This window comes from Bacillus rossius, chromosome 3, assembly GCF_032445375.1.
Source record: "Bacillus rossius redtenbacheri isolate Brsri chromosome 3, Brsri_v3, whole genome shotgun sequence".
Lineage (NCBI taxonomy): Eukaryota > Metazoa > Arthropoda > Insecta > Phasmatodea > Bacillidae > Bacillus > Bacillus rossius.
In genome coordinates, this window is record NC_086332.1 from 29,150,593 (window position 1) to 29,172,711 (window position 22,119).

The window sequence follows — 22,119 nt, forward strand, 5'->3', positions numbered from 1 at the left end:
CATTTATATCACGTGAAGAATATTACCCTACACAATTTGGAACACATTAAATAAATTAGCCTTGCTAATTATGGTGACTAATGCTTCAGAATATGTGACTTTGAATAACACAAACATTATTTTGGAATGCATTAGTCATGCTAAGTGAGGGATTGGTGTATGGTTTATAGATTGAAACTGTCAAGTATTTATACTGTTTTTACTTCTGTGTAGTCATACGGTTCTGGGGTTAAATATATATCACTTTGAACAAAAAATTGTTAGGGTCAAGATTATATGGTGAATTGCATTAAAAGCTGAAATAACACTGAAAAAACACATCAATACACCATATAACACCGAAATTTAAATTAATACAACATAAAGCACCGAAATGGAACAAAATATCACGAAATTAATCATCAATTTGATCAAAAATTCAACTCAGTTTGCAAAAAAATAAATCTTTCAATACATTAAATTCAGTGAATGTAAATTATTTAGCATGGAGTCAGTATTAAAATGTACGTACCAAATAAATTGGAAGATTTTTTTAAATATTAAAACTATTATCTGTAACTAATTTTTACATTTTCCATTATTATACTTTTCAAATGCTCATATACTTGTCGATTTATTTTTATTGCTTACGGTAGTTAGTTAGACATGCTTATTACAAATTATCATATTGTAAAAGTGCATCATGTATCAGTCAAAAAGACAATGTTTTGGTGAAGTAAGTATCAGTGAACCAGTAAGTTTCATATTTGTTGAAAATTGTGCTATCTTTGTGAAGAAACAGAGTTTATAAAAAATAAGAACAATAACAATGAAATCTCTGGTTTTAAAAACGAAACTGGCCTAAAAATAAAACCATAAAATCTTGTCTCTACATAATGTTTTGCTTCCACATGGCAACGAAACCACCCACCATGGACTGCGACCCACTGCGCTGGTGCACGTGGCCATTGCTCGCCCCGCCTATTGGGCCCATGGTGCCACTGTGCGTGCGCTCATGGCCGTTCTGATGCGGGAACGTTTGGAACTGCATTGCCTTGTTCGGGTCCATTTCTTCTCGGAAGCCAAGCAGGTGAAATGTGGCATACGGACAAATTTCATCTTCCATGCCTGAGGAAATAAATAAATATGGTAGTTTAGTCTCCTGTATTGAGAGAGAAAAAAAAATCAAACTTAAAAATAGAATTTTACTGATAAATGTCAAAGCTATTATTCTCTAACGTACAGTATGGATATAAACTATTCAAATATGTCAAGTGTGCAAATGAGATTTTGTGTACACACACACCCACCCACAAATCTTCACTATGAATACAGTTATTACAATGTAATCAACAGTTCCCATTACTGTACTTTAAGGTTAGAGATTTGTAACTCAAATGAATGTACTGTACAGAAAATATACAATATACTCATAAAAGTACCCAGAAAATGATCACAACAGGAATGTATTCTGTCCTTTTTCATCTACTGAAAAGTATGAATATTTTTAAGAATTAGTATGTAATCCTTTTCGTTTACATGCAAACAGAACCATAGGAAAACACATTTAAAGAGAGAAAAGAGAAAGAGTAGCGTTTGAGGCAGAAAAAAAATTGACACTATTACATTTTTGTGCATGTGACATCAGCAAAACTGTTCCAGTTACTAACAGGTAATGGTAGATGTTTGCTCTGTGAATTTCCATTTGGTTAATTTAGTTTCAAAGGTGTTACAGCTAGGCCTGTGCGCACAAAATTGTAAAAATAAAAAATAAGAAAATCTTTCTTTAGGGTTTGCCAAATGACAAAATATGGTGTATAGAATGGTGAAATTACTAAATAAATAAAAATAAAAACCGCAAGTCATTCACAACATTATGATTTCAATACAAAACAGTGAGTAAGTAATCAAGTACTTTATTCAGCTCATTAGCATGAATGTTTCAGTTACTGGTCAACATGAAAGCAAAATGTTTTCGAAAACATGTAAACTGTCACTACTCACACTGCATTTCACACAATAAACTTATCAATTAATGAAGTACGTAAATTAATTCAAACAAGATACAAGAATTAAGATAATTAGATACATATATACTTACATATGAAAAACGATTGTGTCTATCACTACTATACCTCAACATGTTTTGTATATTATTATTCATACCACTACTAATATTTCAATCTAAAACTATTTTTTTTTTTAAATTTTGAGCAATACAGAAAATTTTAATACCATATTTATTACAACATTAAATGAACAAAACTACTGAAATTTGCAAGCAAAGATGGGAATACAGTCACGTGTAATGGTTCAGGGGTAAAATAAAAATAAGTCAATCTCATGCAAAGCATACATACAAATAAAAAAATTAAAAACAACAATTTAAATCATGTCTCATGTTACTTACCTGGTTCCTCTGCCAAGTTAGAATAACTGCATCCTTAAGCTCTTGGTCACACCAAAAGTAATTCACAGTGGGTTAGTGATGGGAATATAAACATGGGGGGTCATACAAACTATATGAGTATTTGCTTAATTTATCATTTTTTAAAAATTGAAAGAGACCACTGAATAAAATATATATAAAATATTGTTTCAAACTAAAATACTTTCACAATTTCATGAATTATATACTGTTATGAAAAATTCAGTACCTTCTGAATTCATCTTGTATTACTGTATACTCATTACAATCAATAAACTACACTATATTATACATAAAAAAAATAGATCCATCCTAGATACGCTACTATAAAACAGACATAAGCAATGTTGCCACTCATATGAATATCAGTTGGTTCCTTCTTTGACTGAAATACTATTCTTGTAAAAATAATAAAACAATAACTTACCATGCACCAATAGTCAAATGTAATTTACTTTAAACAGTTTACACCAAAATAAAATAATTAATTAAATATGTGCTGAACATATAAAAACTTATGATAACACTATATAAAGTGTAATTGTAGTTGAAAATGTATAGGAACATAAGTTACTTGTTGCAGATTTACAACACACAAGGAATAACACATTTTTGAGTGAATGTGCAGTTGCAACATTTTGCCAGTCACGCCAGTTTCATTGGGCAGTGAAATATGATGAATTTCACGTTGACTGTTGTCAAATGAGCACTGGTCAAAAACCTGAGCGAATATAATTTTTTTTTAAATCAAATTAAATATAAATATCAAAATATTCTTAAATACAAATAGTGAATTCAAATAATAAGAGTGGGAATTTTTCTCGCTCCAAAAAATAGTTATTTTTTTAATAACATTATTTTAACAACAAATACTTTACAAAACTTTAAGAGATGTATGCTTTCTAATATTTAGGGATTTTTTTTTTGCAATGGTTGCAAACTGCTTATTGTTCAATTGTCATGATCTCAACGTTATCAGAAAGATTATAGATTACAGATGTTTACTGTACACTTCATGATAAAAACTTGAGTAGTTGTATTAAGCCCACTAATACTATATTGAAACTACGATGTACACATTTATATTGTACAACAATGTCTCTTCACCATTAAAAAATTTGGAAGTAATATTTCGAAACATCAAACAGGCCTACTGATAAACCTGGCAGCCAAAGGGCAAGCTAGTAGACAGCAGAAGAAAATACTGAATTTATTCCATTATAAGTCACACCTTTTTTGTGACATGTTAGATATCAGAGATAATTTCCACGTGTTTTAAGATGACAGTCTCCAACTATTTGAATTTAATGTTTAAATATAAATGGAATGAGGTATCAAAAAATATTTTAATTAACAAAAAGTTATTGTAAATTAACGTTTCCTGACTTCCAGCACTTTTACTGTTTATTTAATGAATTTTATATGATTTCGTGACCAGTCCAATTTTGTTACCTTTTCATGACTTTCGTGTCTCATAGCACCCTTTAGCAGGTTGATGCATGCTATGACATGGTTTAGAGCCTCTGCTTTTGTCAGGCATACTTTGCATGAGTATGATGGTGCTGAGGCATTAGTTTGCACTATATAAGTAGAGGCAAGATTACATGGCGAATGGAAATAAAAACAAACTAAAAGCGACATTAAGTCAATACACAGCCAAGCGCAGAGTTGATCTCAATACACCACTAAACACCAAAATGCAGTAAAATTCAACTTATTTATATAATTTAAGCTACTGAAATTTAAAATTCATTTCATAAAAATAAAGTTTCATTTTTATTTAAAAACCTAAAATGCGGTGTACTAAGTAAGAAATATTTAGTTCCTATCTTTGGTAAATAAAAGCATCCTACTGCTGATACTATACAGACATGATTAAAGGCCTTCAGAGAACCAAAGGAAAAGGTATATAAGTACAATGATTTTAGGCTTTTATCTTTGCATATTGATTTTTTGATTATTGCATGTTTTATTTGCAGTTTTTTGTTGAACTTACTCTTATCAATATAAGTAGTATTATTTTATGTAAATATTTCAAGTGTCTTACCACAAACTGTTGAAGCAATTGATCAATGTAATTGTGCTTGATATTTATTTATTTATTATTACATGTGTTTCAACTTTTAATGACGATAAAGATGAAAATCACTATTTTTAATGACGAAGTTAGCTTATTCATAACACCATAAAAGCTTGGCTCTATCTATAAGTTGCACTGAAAATGGCATATTGGGTTTGCAGTGACCAAGTTGAAGCTGTCATGTAAGGATATATTAGGTTGAATGAAACGGAGGGATGAGGAATGGCACAATGGCTACAGCTTGGGATGTTACAGACACTAAATAAATAAAGATTTCAGGTGGGTTCTGCAAGAGAAATTTTGGAAATAACAGATTTCTGCATGTTTTGTCAAAGCCAAGATCTTCTAAAACACAAAATTTATTCAGATCTTATAAATGTTCTCTTTCTTCCTGCTTGAATTTCTAAAATTTATTTTTAGAAAGGATTGAAAATGTGCCATCAGAATTGAAACTAAAGCCATAAGTACATCTTGGAATACCGTGTTTTATCGCATAATCACCACACGCACATAATCAGTGCACCTATATTTTAGGGCGTCAAAATTTAAATAAAAAAACCTCTCGCGTAAACGTTGCATGATGTTTTTGGTCTCACTATTAGATTCCAAGCGCTTTGTGTAGGTATCTTTTCCGTATAAAACAATGTGTTTTAAAGTAGAAATCTAATATTTATTCGGACATTACCATTTACTTATTTAATTAATGGAAATACAAAGTTGTCTGATGTGTAAAATTTCTTTTAAAGACACTTCGTCGCTGCGGTGTACCGCTTATTAAAATGTAGTCAGCGCTAGTTGGCATCATTCATGTTTGGTTATGTTGCTTCACATATAGAGCGCGCACACGTAGTCGAATATCAATACTGATATCTTGCAATTTGCATGCAAAGCGCGCTCTCTGTCTAGAGCTGATTTAACTATATTTGTTGACCCGCACTCTTTCGTGATGTGTACTACCAAATCAGTTCAGGCTCGCATTAACATTTTGTTTTTCTATTGAAAGTTGAAGAAAGGTTTTCGTTGAATGACTTATTAATTTAAATTGTTCGGCGTGCTTTTATATACTCCATTTTTTAAATAAACGTACTTTCCACGAATGGGTTTTATTTATAAATAACTTTACCTAACAAATTTTTTTTTCCGCATAAATGTCGTACCCCTAATTTTCAAACTTGATTTGAGTGTAAAATGTGCGACGATTATGCGATAAAACACGGTAGGAATGAAATAAATAAGAAGTCAACCCATTCCTAACAGTTTATGGCTTTTGAGTAGAGTCTCATTAATAAAAATCATAGCTACCAAAATTAAAAAAAAACTTTCAGAAAATAAATTAAAAAAATATGTTAAGAGTTTTGAAATTTTAACAAAGAATCAAACTAAATAAATTGGCTTGCATTTTAAATCACATTACACCCACCTACAAGAGCATACTTAAATGGACGGTTATTAGCAATAGTGATTCAAGAGCCAAAATCATGAACTGAGAACATACCTTTCACCATAAGATGTGTGTGATAGCTAAGGACCAAAAATATTAGCATCTTTCTATTGATGCCATTTTTTTTTAAATTTACACTTTAAATCCTATGTTTTGTTAATTTATAAATAAATGTTAGTTTAGCCAATTTTCTAAATAAATGCTTTTTTTTTTTCAGATAATTAGATTAGATTAGAATATCATTTATTTATAAAAATATCTTTATAAAATGCTACATAACTGCTACATATTTTTAACAGTTTACAAAATATATCTTTTCACATTTAAAAAGAAACAACCAAGTCTTGTGGACTTTCAGTGACCTGACTGACCTTATATTTGTACTTCAGTTTGTCTAGGACACATTTGCATGTATAACATGAATATTTTAATTTATGTCCATCACTTAAGAGTTTAAGGCTTATCAGAACTCCAGTAAATAATAATAATAATAATAATAATAATAATAATAATAATAATAATAATAATAAAGGTCCACCATCTTTGCCACAGATTTTCTCATCTCACAGACAAAAGGAGTATGGTTGGCTACTAAGATAAAAACAAAACAGACCACTATCTCTTGCATTTTGCTTTAGCGGGAGTGTAAAGTAAACGGCCACAGTATACTACAGGTACTTGGCATTCTTCCAAATGTTACATGTGAACCATGTTGTGATTTTCTGGTAATTATTCTCTACATTAGTTTTCATGAACAGCATGATTCGTAATATTGCCATGTGTCTGTAATGCAGCAAGTTACATGCATTCTGATATAACTTCAAAATATAAACCAACCCAATTTATTTAATTGATTTGTGTATTATCCTATTAATTAAACCTGTTTTTGCTAGCATATTGCAATACCAATTTTTTTTTAGTAAAAGAAAATGTTCTATTTTATTAGTTTATTTTGATTTAAAAAAGCATAAATTTACTTTTTTTTGTACAAAACTGAAATAGAGGGATATTTGTAGGTATTTGTATACATGAATAATTAGTTTACAAACAATGGAAATATCAATATTAAGTTTTTTAATGTTGCATTTAAAATGCTACTTTCACAATCACAGTAATAGATGATAATTTTTCCAGCTCCTAGTAATATATATACGTACTTCCCAAAATAGATGGAAAGTAATTATGTAGACTTTACTTACCACTAGACAACCCCTTGCAAGTAAAGGATATGAAATCTCAATAGTTGTTTTTTTCTACTGCTAATCTTGGGTTGATAGGATTTTACATCACAAGGATTATGCACAGAGGCTTAAGATAACGGGACTTAACAAAAGTACATTAGGCTCTGGACCACTTGGTGCTGGCTCAGGGAACACAGATGAGTCATGTCAAATATGTTGGGTTCGAACCCACAAGCCTAGCCGCATGAGCGGACGTATTAGCAATGACAGCCACTGAGGACGGTTATACAAAGATCACCACAAACCACCAAGGTTATCAATGATAAGAAGTAAATCACACAATAAAAAGAAGAAACCAAGATTTTCATATTCTAGTGCCATCAAAAAAGCTAGGAATAAAATATTTCTGTTGATGAATCCAGACAAGCTGTATTCATTATCAAGTTGTTAAGGAAGGCAAGCATTGTATGCTTTGCAGATGACCACCCCACGTGAGGAATGACAGGCCAGATCTTACCTGCGCGGTGGTACATAGTCTCATCTGAGTTCGGATGCGCCGGGATCCTCCGGCCTCCCGGGTGGTGGTGAGAGAGCTCTTCGTACATATTGCGCGGGTGTCGAGGGTCCCACGTGGCGTGACTACGGAATGAACCCCCATGACCTGTCGGACCGAGCCAAGCACAACACAAAACACCGCAAATGGATAAATGAAAAAACAACAGGTCGATGGAAATAATAAAAATAAAGATAACACGGTAACAAAATAAAAGAAACTTTGTGGTTTTCCGCCAGTGACAGATGAACTGTGATATGTAATTGTACAGGAAAAAGTGCGGTTCGTATGTGCCAAAAGTGTGTGAAGTATAGACATGCAGTAAGGTACAGATGGAACTATCACAAGTGTAACGTAAAAATCTATAATCAGTAGATAGTGCTGGTGCAAAGACTGTCATAATTAATGGCACTTTCCTTTAATACCGACCTTACCTTAGTTAACATTAAAAAACCGTTAGTTTTATTTTGGCATAGTTTAGTAATTGTCATCTGTAATTACCTATGTGTAACAGTGGTTCTTCAAGTATGTAACATAGTTCTTGGCACTACAGTGAAAGTATGTTTTGGGCACCTTTGTGCATTTTGCTGGCACTCAAAATATTGTATACAAGAAGCTTGATGCATTCGAGGAAAGCAGTAACAGTGCCAAGAAAAAAAGGCGGTTGTTCGGTCTATAACTGTGTCAATCTTGGGGGAAGATTTTAAAATCAGTGCAAATCCTAAAATAAATTGAAAGCTGTTGCATTTATTTTTACACATAAAGAAGAATTAAACTGATATTGATACAGCAAAACCAGACATTTTAATCTTAAAAATATTAGTAAAGAATGTTCTTAAGAAAAGTTTTTAAATAATATTATTATCATCATTATCAATATTATTATTATTATCATCATCATCATCATAACAAGATTGGTTTAAAGGGCATTCTGGAAAGTACATTTAAATTGTACTGATAACCTGTGTTCACTCAGTGACAGCATAATACAAAATGTTATAACCTAATGTAATGATTACAATTTTTTTAGTGATTAATGGCAATAGAGTAAGCATACTGAAAGCCATTATTCCGTATTCTAATTACTTTTACTGTAGTGATGCGAAAAGAAGTAAGTGAATGACTGTGTGTGTGTTCATGTCCTGCTTCAACCTAAGAATAAAAAATTAAAATAAAGTTCATACATCAAACCAACACAGAGTAAAATAAATGATGAGAGACGGCAGTTTAAAGCAATTGCTAGGCATTTGAGTTGGAAATCATGCCAGCCACTGGTGCAACATGCCTTAGTCATATAACCCCATAGCTGTGGAAGTAAATATTTTAAATAAAAATAATATGTAAAATTACTTTTGTGTTATCTGTCTCTGCAAATATTTGCAACCACAATTGCTAAAGGGGTTAAAAGACTTTTCATTCTAAAGTATAGGCAGTTAACATCAAACAGATTTCGATACCTCAGAAAACTAGTCTTTAGAAATTTATACTATTACCAAAAATTGTGAAAGGTAAATAAAAAAAATTGAGTTAATTGGCATTTTATAATGAAAAACTTTTTTTATGCTTTTTAATGGACAGTTGAAAAATGTAAGAAAGTGTAAAAATAAAAAATGGAAATTTAAATAAAACAATAACTATACTGGGCTCCCGAAAGTAGTGCTTAAAGAATAAAAGCATATAATCTGGACATGTAAAAAAATAAACTTCTACTTTAACATGTTATAAAATGTATTATATAGGAACTTATAAACTGCCAATTACTAGAGAAAAAATATATATTACATATTATTTTTCACACACTGCTTGATTTTTACTCAAGGACTTGTTGACCTGTTTCCTGAGTATCGCTACTGTTTCAGGGCAACCACCATATTGGGGTGAGGTTCATGCGACAGAAACATTCAGCAGAACACCGACCAAAGTTGAAAGTAGATGTTGTCTGAATGCTCTTACTTATAACTGTACCTCTCTTGATACGATCACACGTATTGTAATTGGATCCAGGGACAGGAGGTAACTTGCGGTTGGGAGGAGCAATGTACCCCAGTTCGTCTCTCAGATCAGGCCGTCGCTTGTCCATTGTGGAATTGCCTCCCGCAGACTGATTATATACAACGTCATCTGGAAAATAACACATGGTGTAGAGTAAACAGATAAGTACCGTTAAAAGTTCATCTAATGTCAGTACATTTGAGAAAGAAAAAAAATCCAGAAATAAATACGTATTTTAATCAGTACATAGAGAGAAGCTGGATTTCTAAAATACAAACTGACATCAACCCATCACAGGCATACATTTCATATTTGGTTTTTGAAGTAAGTTAGCAATGAAGAGCATGAAATTATAAGTACATAGTTCAACTAAATAACCAACTAATAAAACATGCTGCAGTTTGGGGCCTAGAGACACAGTGAGAACTCAGGGGACCAGAGAACTTCTTCTTGCCAAAACCCAAACACCATCTCAGATATTATCTTAAAAGTCACTTCACTTTACACAAGATGCCATAAACATAAGTATATCTCACAGTTTGCAGTTATCACAACCAGTATTTCCCCTTTAAGTAAATTATAAGTTATGTAAAACATTTTGTATATTTTAAAGAATTCACAACTTTTTTTTTGTAACAGTCAGTAAAGGTTTTAAACATTTGTAGAAAAGATTTTTATAGAATTTTTAGTCACTAGGAAACATCACCATTTACTCCCAAAAACTGCATTAAGCTATATCCAATAGTTTTTCAACAAAATACTTGTAAAACATAATCTTTGGTGAAGTGTACGTCTCTTTCACAATAGCAGAGCCTTGTGGCCATAGCTTAAATTTTATAAAAATATATTTTTAAATATTATGATATAATAATTAATAATATAGATATTAAATTTAATGTATATTAATTTTTCAGTAACTGTATTCTTTATTACATGTCACAAGGTATCAGCAATCTATGTAAATAGCCATTCAAAATTATCACGGTATATAAACACAGGTATTTTGAATGGCCTTCTAGGCTACTAGCAAGAATACTTGAATGTTTTTTCCAACCAAGCATTATAAGTAATATTTCTGAACATTTACTAGCTGTAACGCAGCAAGTGTTTTCACTTTGTACTAATATAATGTTTATTCATAAAAATTATATGAATCAAGGCAACCATGCAACCAATTGTTTAACCGACTTAAAAGTAAACTGGAACTAGAACAGTCACAGTCTCTTTGTTTTACGGAACTTTTCCTGCATTTGAAAATAGCTCAGTTCAGTGCTTTTGATCACTGTTTGATAGAATATTGCTTAAGATGAAAGAATACTAATTAAACCTGAAACAAAGATAACACAACAAAACAAATAATGTATACGTAGTCTGAAAAAAAAATCTGTTAAATCTGGCTTTCATATGGCTAGTCTAGACTTCATGTGAAAACGAATAGGGTAAATTTATCATGAAATGGTACAATTTACTTATCTTATAGCGTGTGCTATCCAGCAATATAATTCTTAATGAAATGTCATAAAAAACAAGTGAATGAAATACGTATCATCGTAAAGACGTCTGGGTGGCCGGGGTACTGGGGATACAGTGAGGCTTGCCTTTGGTGCGATGTTGCCACATTTTAACTCCAAACTCCCACAAAAGATGGTCATGCTCAAACCATAGGCAATCCAGTGCTTTGCCATACAAGTGTGGTGCCTTAATGCTTTATTTGCGGAGACCATAATAAATCAAAAGGGCAAAGAGCAACTTAATATATAAATAAAACTACATAATGGACTTAGGAAATGATAACTTTAGCAAAACCAATCAAGATCCAAGAAGTGAAACCAGACATTCAAGTGTCTAGTTAATTAATACCATAAACATAGTAATCGAAAGTAGATGATACCAGGTAGTGATGATGTACACGGTTGTTAGTTTCAGAATCAAGTGAACTGAAACACAGAATAATAAAAGTTCAGGAACAATAGCACATGTTCAGTACGCAGCTCTAAGCAGTTACTGGTACGCTGTGTTACCTCTGAGCCGCGTCTGCTCGGGCCCTCTGGACCTGCGCGAGAGGGCCACACAGATCACCAGGACTCCCACGATGATGACGACGACGGTCGCCCCGATGGGCACCACGATGTTGAGGTCCAGCCACTCGGGCACCCACGGGAAGTACTTGTTCATGGGCGGCGACTCGCGCTCCGGGGGAGGGATGGTCCCTGTGCACACGGGACTGCAGGACAGCTCACCTTTGGAGTGGTGGCCCTTGCCGCGCAAGATGCAGATCACGATGATGGCGACGATAATGACCAGAATGGCCGCCGCCACCGGGACCACCAGGTTCAGGTTCGACAAGAGGATTTTCATGGGAGACTCGACGTTCTGGTCAGGGAGCTCTCGGGCAGGGGCAATGGTACCTGCAACATCCGGTCAACACGACTGTTACTACACACAGAAGATTGTATGAACCTCGCGGCAACACACATGTATGGGGGGAAAAAATTTAATTAGGGGAAAAACTACTAAAAATGTTTGCCGTAAAATTTACGCTACTGCCAAAAGAGATAAGTTTTAACTATTCTGTTTAGGTTCTCCAGCTCCCTAAATAAACCCAGCTGAGACCTGAATTTCTGTGTTTGTGTTGACATTGAAAACTTGGTTCAGTTTTTGTCAAATGTTGAGGTACCACTGCATAGGAATGAAAGGATAGTGAGGGTTATTACATCTTACATCGGATATACACATAGTTACATCAGAAAGCATCCACAACTTCAGAATCCTAAAAAATGATTGCATAGTTTCAGGTTTAATAAGCAGCATATACAGAAAAATCATAAACAAGCATGCTTTAATGCACAATAGGTTCTGCATAACAACCAAATTTAATATTCAGAAATAATCACAATAAAATGGCTGTGAACAGAAACATTTAAAGGATTATTATATTTGGAGGAAAGGAAAGAAGATAGCATGTTATATTGGTGTAGCCAAAACTTTTTTTTGACAATGCAGTGTAAGTAATGACACAAACTTAAATTTATTTATTTGTTTTTTTTTTTATTTATTTACTGAAAAATTCATACTGACACCTCAAAAGTAAAATAAACTAATAAAATTTTACTGTATAAAAACTGTGACGTAAAAAATACTGCAATACAACAGTTTTACAATTCTATAACACTATAAAAATCTTTTGCCCAAGCAGATAATGTTAACATTCTAATAAACTTGTAAACAAAATAATATATGTAGTCAAACCTCTCTGAAACGACCCCTCACGGTTCCCAGGAATAGGGTCGTAATAGAGAGGGAGTCGTAATAGATGTTTTCCGAAACTTATTTTCTGTCCGATTTTCTTCGGATTTTCGGCAATTTTTTCACGGTTCCTCTTGAAATCGGGTTGTAATAAAGAGGTGGTCGCAATAAATGGGGTCGCAACAAAAAGGTTTTACTGCGTGTGTGTTTTTATATATATACATATATATATATATGAAAACTATTTTAATGTTAAATGTGTGTATTTACACACTTAGTTCAGAAGTAACTACTAATTTATATTCTTAGACATTAAATGACCTCTGATAAACCAAAAAAATAAATAAAACATTACCATCAAAAAAATCAAAATAATTTAAAAAGTGACTTAAGATTTTTTAAAACACTTCCAAGATGGGGACTAAGAGCTGATAGACTATGCCAGCCAACCAATTTGAACAAGTTAAACCAAATGACACATCATGTGGCCATCTCTCTCTATCTCTCTCTCTCTATCCCCCCCTTATATATATATATATATATATATATATATATATATATATATATATATATATATAAAATTCTGAATCATTTACAGTTTTAAACTTTTATTTTTGAGACTTTCTACTATAACAACCCACATGCATGCACACGCCATGCACAACACACACAAAATCATTTCAGAATTGCACTCTTCTATGAAGTTTTTCTTGATAGACACAAAAAATATCTTATTCTTCTTAAAATAATTTTACTGCATTTGATGCCATTTAAAAAGCACTATGGTAATCTCACAATGATTCTCATCTTAAACCTAGATCATTCTAATTAAAAATGTAAACAGTGTGACAAAGTACCTCCAGTGATGGTGAGAGTTGCAAACTCGTATTCTGCGACAGCGAAGCCAGCGTTGTTGTGTGCTGTGACGCGCAGATGGTACCAGTTGGCTGGGTCGAGATCAAGCACTACGAAGTTTCCGCCTGGTTTCACGTTGTTCGACACTTGGTTCCATTCCTGCTGGTTTCTGCACAGTAGCGAATGAGAAATTGTTACTTAAAAAAGGTATTAAAAGTTCCAAACATTTGGATTAGGGATTAATAAAACATTCTTGGCACGTCCTGGCCAATCAAAACGGTACATACAAAATCGTTCTGACCTTGGGGTTTTGCTAATGTGAGTTATATATGTAACAAACCACCATGTTACATCTAATTTAGGTTTCTATAAGGAATACTTACAATTTCCCTAAATTATATAATTTAATGAAGAATATTCCTTATAATATGAATAAATAGGTTTTAAAAATGTTAATTTGAGCTCATTAATCTCTAGCTTGCAGGTACAGAAATTAAAAAAAAAAATTAATTTCTTCATGAAATGGTTTGGATTTTACTATTCACACAATTTTTTTTTGGATCAATATGTAGAGTAGCTAGTTCTGGGATATAACATAAATGCAAACCAAAGTAAAAAAATTGGTTAGGTTAGATGCTTAAAACACATTTGTTCAAAAATTTAAATATTTTACGTATAATTACTGCAGCTAACTAAATCTAATCATACTTACACTTCAGTATTAATTGTCTAATTTCACAGAAGACACTACACTAAATATTTAACTTTCTCGTTCCCTACGTATGTGAAAATTTTTTTTTTGTACAATTCTCATTCTTACTATACAAATCAAAATTCAAATATGATTTTTAAGAATGCCACTAAACACCATCACAGAGTTTTACTGAAATTTAAGTTCTAAAAATGTTTGTTTGAAAAAAATGTTAATGGTGAAACTGTGAAAGGTGTGCATTATGAAAACAAAAATGCTGCAAATGTGAGGTTGACACAGCACCAAGGCGGTAGTAAAAATAAAAACACTAAATGCCTTGTAACATAATGTTGGCTTTCGTGATAAAAAAAACTTTGTTGTAAGAATGAAATGTGGAATTAAGTGTGGCATAAATCTCAGAGCTAACCTCATACAAAATTTTCAGCATCAGTTCACTAGCTTCACACTTTTATTTACGAACGTGGATGATAATAAAAAATGAAATTATCAAAAAGCACATTTTAAACATTTATATAATGAAGAATTAATAAGATTTTAAGTAATTGCTTTTAAAAACAACAGGGACTCCAATGAACATGAGTTGGAGAAAAAGTTTAGATGTTGTAGTACCTTAATAGATTCTAATTAAATCTTGGAAAACAAACCTTTTTCTGAACCAATGCCATTTAATTCAGAAATAGTTGATGGATGCAAATAGAAAAATGGCTGATACTAGAATGTTGCCACTTTTCCTAAATGTTTCCACAAGTTTGGTTTGCAAGACATGCACGTATTCGCTTGCTCATGAATCATGCATGCATGCATCTACCAACTCAACAAAGCATGCAGTCAATGAAGCGGGTGCTTATAAAGTAAGCCAAAAAATTGTTGAAAGGTTGGTGTGCATAAACTTACTGTTTCTTGTGCTCGACCACAAAGTACAGCATGGGGCAGCCTCCATCTGACCAAGCACTTAGGTGCAACGTGATGCTGTTGGTGGACACCTCAATGAAACGACTTGCTTCGGGAATAACTGGCTTTGAGCCTTTTGTTCGAGTGTTCAGGATGTCGGACGGGTCGCCTGTGCCGATTCTAAAAATGATAAAACATCTTGGCTGCAATCCACAATGTCTAGCAGCGAGTACGGAAAAAAAAAACCTTATTTAGAAATAAATGTGTACTGATTATATGCATCACTAATTTTAAACTTTGTGAATTGGTGCACAAGTTTGGCTAACTTCATGAAACAGGTACTTCAAACTTGTATCATCACATCATTTGTTTACTTTGTAAATATGAGTTTATTAGTAAAATGTCAAGATCAATCGATACATAGTAATAATAAAGTTTTACAGAAATATTGTTTATAATTTTTATAATTTCCCAAAAATATTTTTCAGGTATTTTTTATAAACAAAAATAAGGAGAAATATTGTATTTTAAAAATTATTTGTCTGTGTGTCACTATATTTGTCTGCAATGTAAACCACCTAATAAACTTAAAAAATTATTGTAGTTACTGTAAGCACTGAGCATGCTTACAATGTGTTATTCATGACTATTTTGAGAAAAAGTATCATTAAATCATGCAAAATTGGAAGCATGGTAAAGGTAGAGAGTGAGCAACCCATCACTAACAGCATCATTTCATCATGGTTTTTCCCTTTTATTTTTAATATCAGATTGTCTTCAAGTTCATACATTTTATGGCTGAGTATTACTTTTTGATATATTTTTGCATTTAACACATATTCATAGATAAATTTCACCTTTAGAAAGCATTCCAGGTAGCAATAGAATCATTAAGTCGTTCTCTTGGCAACGTTACTCCTTGTTGGGCTAGCCAAAATTAAAATAGCATTTTACAATAATGTAAAGGGGACTTGTGATGGAATCAGGCATCAGGAAAGCCATTTGCAGTGCGTGGGGCAGCCCCGATTCCTATGGGAGCGCGCACAGAAGGCTAGAAGATTCCACAACAGCTGCGATTTTAGATAAATTAGTTAAAAAGTATTCTGATCAGGATGTCTGTCATGCATAATCGAAGACATTGAGTGTGACGCCAAATGGATATTTTCTTCCACGTCGGGCCTACAAGTCTTTGTACTACCGGAGAATTCTGCAAAGACACCAAAGCCACTCTGTCATACCTCCTGTACGAGATGCAGTACTCGAGCACCTGGTTTCTGTTTGCAGTCTAGCTGTAGGCTCTCTCTATCTCTCTATCTCTCTATCTCTCTCTCTCTCTCTCTCTCTCTCTCTCTCTCTCTCTCTCTCTCTCTACATAGCCTTGCTATCCTGAACGCTGCCGAGGCGTCCCAGAAGTTTTCAGATCACCAACACCATTCCTACATCACTGAGCAGCAGAAACACAGGTTTTGTGTTTTTCCCAATATTACGTTATCTTGTTTGAGTATCATTAAGTCGTGTGTTTTGCCAAATTTTATCATAAACCGATTCGCTAGTGACATGTTAGCCTCGCTAACTCTACCTGGGTTGATACGCTAAAGAATATTTTTAGCTCAATAGTAAAAATATGTAATTGGTATTATTACATTATTAATAAAACAGTAAAATTCAATAAGTGTTACACTAATTATAAAAGTGTGTCAATTTTTCCTTTTTTAAATATCTATTAAAATTTCCTTTTCATTAAATTTTGTTTTATTATTATTTTGTTTGGTTCAGTTATTATTTACGTTTCTGAATCCAGTATTTCAAATATGTCGGCTATAGCGTTAAGTGCATTCATTATGTTTAATTGGCTAGGGTCACACTCAAACAAACACATACACACTAGCTGACAACCCCCCACTAGTTTTTATTTTCACAATAATTTTATTTTATATCAATATATGACTCCTATTAAATAATGGCATCCCATTTGTAGTAAATTTGGTGTAAATAAATCGTCAGGAACTGGCAAGCATCGCTCACATAGGTTTAGTTAGCTAATCGTAGGGCTTAATTATTTATAAGCTTCTCAAACCATCATAATGATCCAAATCATCACTATTACAATTATGTACCCAGGCAAAACCTTTTTCGATCATATTCTTAAAGGTTCCTGTAAAATAAAACATATATTACGCATTACAAACAAACAAATTTATTTTATTTTATTTTTTTAGTGTTGATCCGTCTTCTGCTCATTTTGCCAACTCAAGATTGGCATTAAATAACATTTTCTATACATTCCCACATAAATGTCACCTATCAGAATTACCACTGAGCTCTAAAGATAAGATAACAAGCTGAACCAAAGTTGTTGAGTGCAGGGGTGCAACAACTAAATTTCCAAAGGGGGGGTGTTGGATTTGTAAATAGTGCTTACCCTAGATTTATGTTAACTAATTCAAGTGTTGGACGCTTCAAAATTCAAATATGGCGCCATTTCGCTGCCATTAACTCAAGCGATCCTGGTGGCCATCAGGAAAGACTCAGTGGTTCGTCTGGTACCGGCGTCATCGGACGTCCGGCTATCGGTTTTGACTTTCATGTTATCTGGTAACAGTTTCAGTACGAAACATTTGGTCCTCCGGGCCGGATCAATCCGCTAACCGCGATTACTGAGCTATCGGGCTCAGTTCTAGTTACGTGGAGAGATTCGGAGTGTTTGTTTGCGTCGTTCATTGTACCGAGTCTCCTTTGTCCGTCGTTGCCCCGCCATAAAAACGTGAACGGGTTATCATCTTAATGTGCTATTAGCTTCCAGTGGAAGGGAAGATAACAACTGAGTGCGTAAGGGAAGATAAGAACTGAGTGCGTAAGGGAAGATAAAAATTGCCTTTATCACACTGACGGTACTGATAATGACCGGTCTGCTATAAGATTGCGTGTTTTCTAAGACTGGCGGTGAAAATGACTTTGAATTATTAAGTAGACCGTTAACATAGATTTTGCCAAGTCTTTGTTCGGCATTACTACACATATCGATACAAAATCGATTTGCAGGACATTGAAAATCGATTTTATAAACACCACTCGGTTCAGAATCGATTTTTTGCTGAAAAATCGTTTACATTTAAATTTTTAGTTGGTGCTTCCATTTTTGACTGAGTGTACTTAAGTAGAATAAACACAACCATGACTGACAGTGTTTCAGCTCTGGAGCGACGTCTGGAGCGTGCCGAAAACCGATTACAGCGTGCCGCGGATCTGGCCAAAAGGGTTACTACAGACACTTCCAAGCAGTCATTATTCTTTGCAACCTGTCGGGACTTATCTCAGCTTCGTAATGGGTTTGAAGATGACCATTTGGCTTATGAATTGGCATGCAAGGAGCAAGTTGATTTTGATGACACAAGGCATACAAGTAGGCTAAATCACTTCGACGATCTTTATTATGAAGTTAATGCAATCTGGGACACATTAGTGCAGGATTCTAAGAACCGGAACAAGGAAACACGTAATCAATGTGCAGCTGGGTCGTCACCCCGTCTGCCAGCTATTGATTTACCCCACTTTCAGGGTAATCCAACAGAATGGCTCAGCTTCTCAAATCTGTTTGAGGCTCTAGTTGTAGACAACAGAAGTCTCACCAATGTAGAGAGACTATCTTACCTAAAGTCATCTTTGTCTGGTGACGCGTTGGCAGTAATTCAGGCATTACCCTTGACTGATTCGAACTATAGTATTGCTTGGGAACTACTGTCTAAGAGGTACAGTAACAAGCGCTTGATTGTTTCATTGCACATTGAAGCAATTATGCAAATACCATCTGTGTCATTAGAGGCCCCAGCATCAGTGAATAAGATGATGTCTCTTCTGGCAGAGCACATTGCGGCATTACGAGTGCTGGATGTCAATGTTGAAAAATGGGACCCGCTGTTGCTGCATATCATTGAAGCTAAGCTGGATAAGGTTTTGCGTAACCAGTGGGAGCTGTTTATTAATGACAAGGGAGCAGAGTTACCCAAGCTTACCGAGTTTTTGTTATTTTTAGAGGGTTATCGCCGTGCAGCTGAGTCACAGCTAGTGACGTCTGGGAAAACCTTTAAGAGCAAGTCGTCTATTTATTCTAAGCCAGCTTCTAGATATGTGCAACATCAGTCATTCGCAGGAAACACTGTTTCCAAGTCAGTGAAGTGTGTCATATGCAGTGGACCTCACGAAATCTACCAGTGCCCCAAGTTCCTTGAGTCATCTCCAAAGGAAAGGTATCAGATGGTGAGGTCAGGAAACCTCTGTTTGAACTGCTTACGAACGTCTCATCATGCAAGTGCATGCCTTTCGTCTTCTCATTGTCGGTCTTGTGACTCTCGACATCACACACTACTTCATTTTAGTGACATGCGACCACAGTCACCAGACCATGATGGTGTGAATGCGTTGTGTGCTTCATCTCCTGGACAATATTTGGCTGCATCCGAACTGCATAATCAAGATAGTCCATCTACGATTTTGCTGTCCACTGCACTCATAGAAATTCCAGTCAGCTCTGGCAGGACTCACACAGTTCGAGCACTCTTGGACTCTGCCAGCCAATCCAGCTTCATGACAGAAGGTTGTGTGAAGAGGCTAGGCTTAATACGTCGAAAGGCAGCTCTGCCAGTCTACGGTGTTTCCCAGGTACCAGTGCATGTCGCTAGGGGAGTAGTTGACTGTTTAGTGAAACCAGTTGGTCAGGAGGGTCCGCGATTGTCACTCACTGCCTTCATTTTGCCTAAGATCACTGGCTCACTGCCTACAACACAACTGAACCCTCATTCATGGGATCATCTTTCCCATTTGCAACTAGCTGACCCTCACTATGCACAGCCTGGGCCTATTGATGTGCTAATTGGGGCAGATCTGTTTCCCTATGTGCTGAGCGGACGCACACTAAGTCTCAGTACCCAGGTCCCTGTAGCGATTGACACTGTCTTTGGATGGGTAGTGATGGGGAGAGTACCCACATCTGCAGTATCGCTCAGTTGTGTATCACTTCATTCTATTACACCAACACTTGACGACACAGTTCGGCAGTTTTGGGAGGTGGAAGAGGTTATTGTACCCCCAAAGCCTTCCTCTGAGGACATTCGATGTGAACAGATCTTTCTCGAGACTTGCAGAAGAGATGAGAATGGTAGATATAGTGTGGCCTTACCTTTCAAGGAGCCTTCACCTCATTTTGAGGAATCACGTGTTCAAGCACTAAAACGTTTTCACTACCTTGAACGCAAGATGAACAAAAACCCTCATTTTAAGGCATCCTATGTAGAATTTATGTCAGATTACATTGACCAGGGTCATATGTCAATGGTTCAAGAACCCCAGTTGACTACACCGTCGTTTTATATTCCGCATCACGGAGTTTTGAAACCAGACAGTAGTACAACAAAGTTACGTGTGGTCTTTGATGCATCGGCCAAGGACAGCAAAGGAACTTCTCTGAATGATCAATTACTTACGGGACCCAAACTGCAGAGAGACATAGCTGACATTCTTCTCTCATTTCGAGATCATGCAGTTGCATTTACTGCTGACATACGACAGATGTACCGTCAGATTCTAGTTCAAGAGGAATTCCGCGACTGTCAACGAATTCTGTGGCGACCATCTGATGATGATCCAGTTTGTGAGTACAGGCTCAACACTGTTACCTATGGCGTGTCATCTGCACCCTACCTTGCTATCCGCACACTCCATCAACTGGCTGCAGATGAGAAAGATAGATTCCCTCGGGCATCATCAGTCCTCCTAAAAGACACGTATGTTGATGATGTTGTAACTGGAGCACCCAATGCACGTGAGGCTATCTCATTGCAAAGAGAGTTAATTGACCTCCTCAAGGCTGGTGGTTTTCAGTTGCGAAAATTTGCCAGTAATGATTTATCTCTGCTCTCTTGGCTTTCCGAAGACTTGGTGCAGGGCAGCAAGGCTCTCCCCTTGGACAACACTTGTGGACTTCCCACCGTCAAAATATTGGGTCTGCAGTGGCAATCTGAAGTGGATGCATTCGCTTACAATGTTCAACCTACTTCCTCGACAGCTACGAAGCGGAGCATACTGTCCGACTTGGCGCGAATATTTGACCCTCTAGGTTGGCTGTCACCTGTGGTCCTGCTTGCAAAATGCCTCATTCAGCACTTGTGGATTCGATGCATAGATTGGGATGACCCTCCTCCTGCCGACATCCTTGCAACGTGGCAGCGGTTCCAGCGAGAGCTTCCTAGTCTGGCTAGCATCACTATTTCAAGATTTGTCCCAGTGACCCAAAGAGAACTCTTACTAGAGATCCATGGATTCTCTGATAGTTCGGAGCAAGGTTATGCGGCAGTTGTTTATCTCAGAGCCACTTCACCTGATGGCTCAGTATCTGTATACCTTCTGGTTGGAAGGTCAAAGGTAGCCCCAATTAAAAGAGTGTCATTGCCTCGCCTGGAACTCTGTGGTGCTTTGCTGCTTGCTCGCACAATGCATAGAATCTTGCAAAATTATGGACCTCATGTGAACCTAGACCAAATATTTGCCTGGACAGACTCTACAGTTGTCCTCCACTGGATCCGTGGATCACCTCATAAATGGAAAACCTTTGTTGCAAATCGTGTCGGCCAAATCCATGACCTTGTCCCAGCAAAGCACTGGAATCATGTGTTGTCAGACAGCAACCCGGCTGATTGTGCCTCTAGGGGCTTGTTTCCAAGTGAGATAGCTGACCACTCGCTGTGGTGGACCGGTCCATCATGGCT

At 35.3% G+C, this 22,119-nt stretch overlaps 1 protein-coding gene across 2 annotated transcripts in view; it reads right to left on the reverse strand.

Annotated features, from left to right (window-relative positions):
• The window catches only part of LOC134530446 (cell adhesion molecule Dscam2), a 469,894-nt gene that overhangs the window by 24,485 nt on the left and 423,290 nt on the right, over positions 1 to 22,119 (reverse strand). For both annotated transcript variants that reach the window (XM_063365267.1, XM_063365269.1), the window contains 6 exons: positions 15,362 to 15,538; positions 13,758 to 13,924; positions 11,676 to 11,864; positions 9,628 to 9,783; positions 7,627 to 7,770; positions 911 to 1,107 (listed from right to left, as the gene is read on the reverse strand). In XM_063365267.1, the coding sequence (XP_063221337.1) occupies positions 911 to 1,107; positions 7,627 to 7,770; positions 9,628 to 9,783; positions 11,676 to 11,864; positions 13,758 to 13,924; positions 15,362 to 15,538 (1,030 nt within the window). The remainder of the gene's footprint in view (positions 1 to 910; positions 1,108 to 7,626; positions 7,771 to 9,627; positions 9,784 to 11,675; positions 11,865 to 13,757; positions 13,925 to 15,361; positions 15,539 to 22,119) is intronic.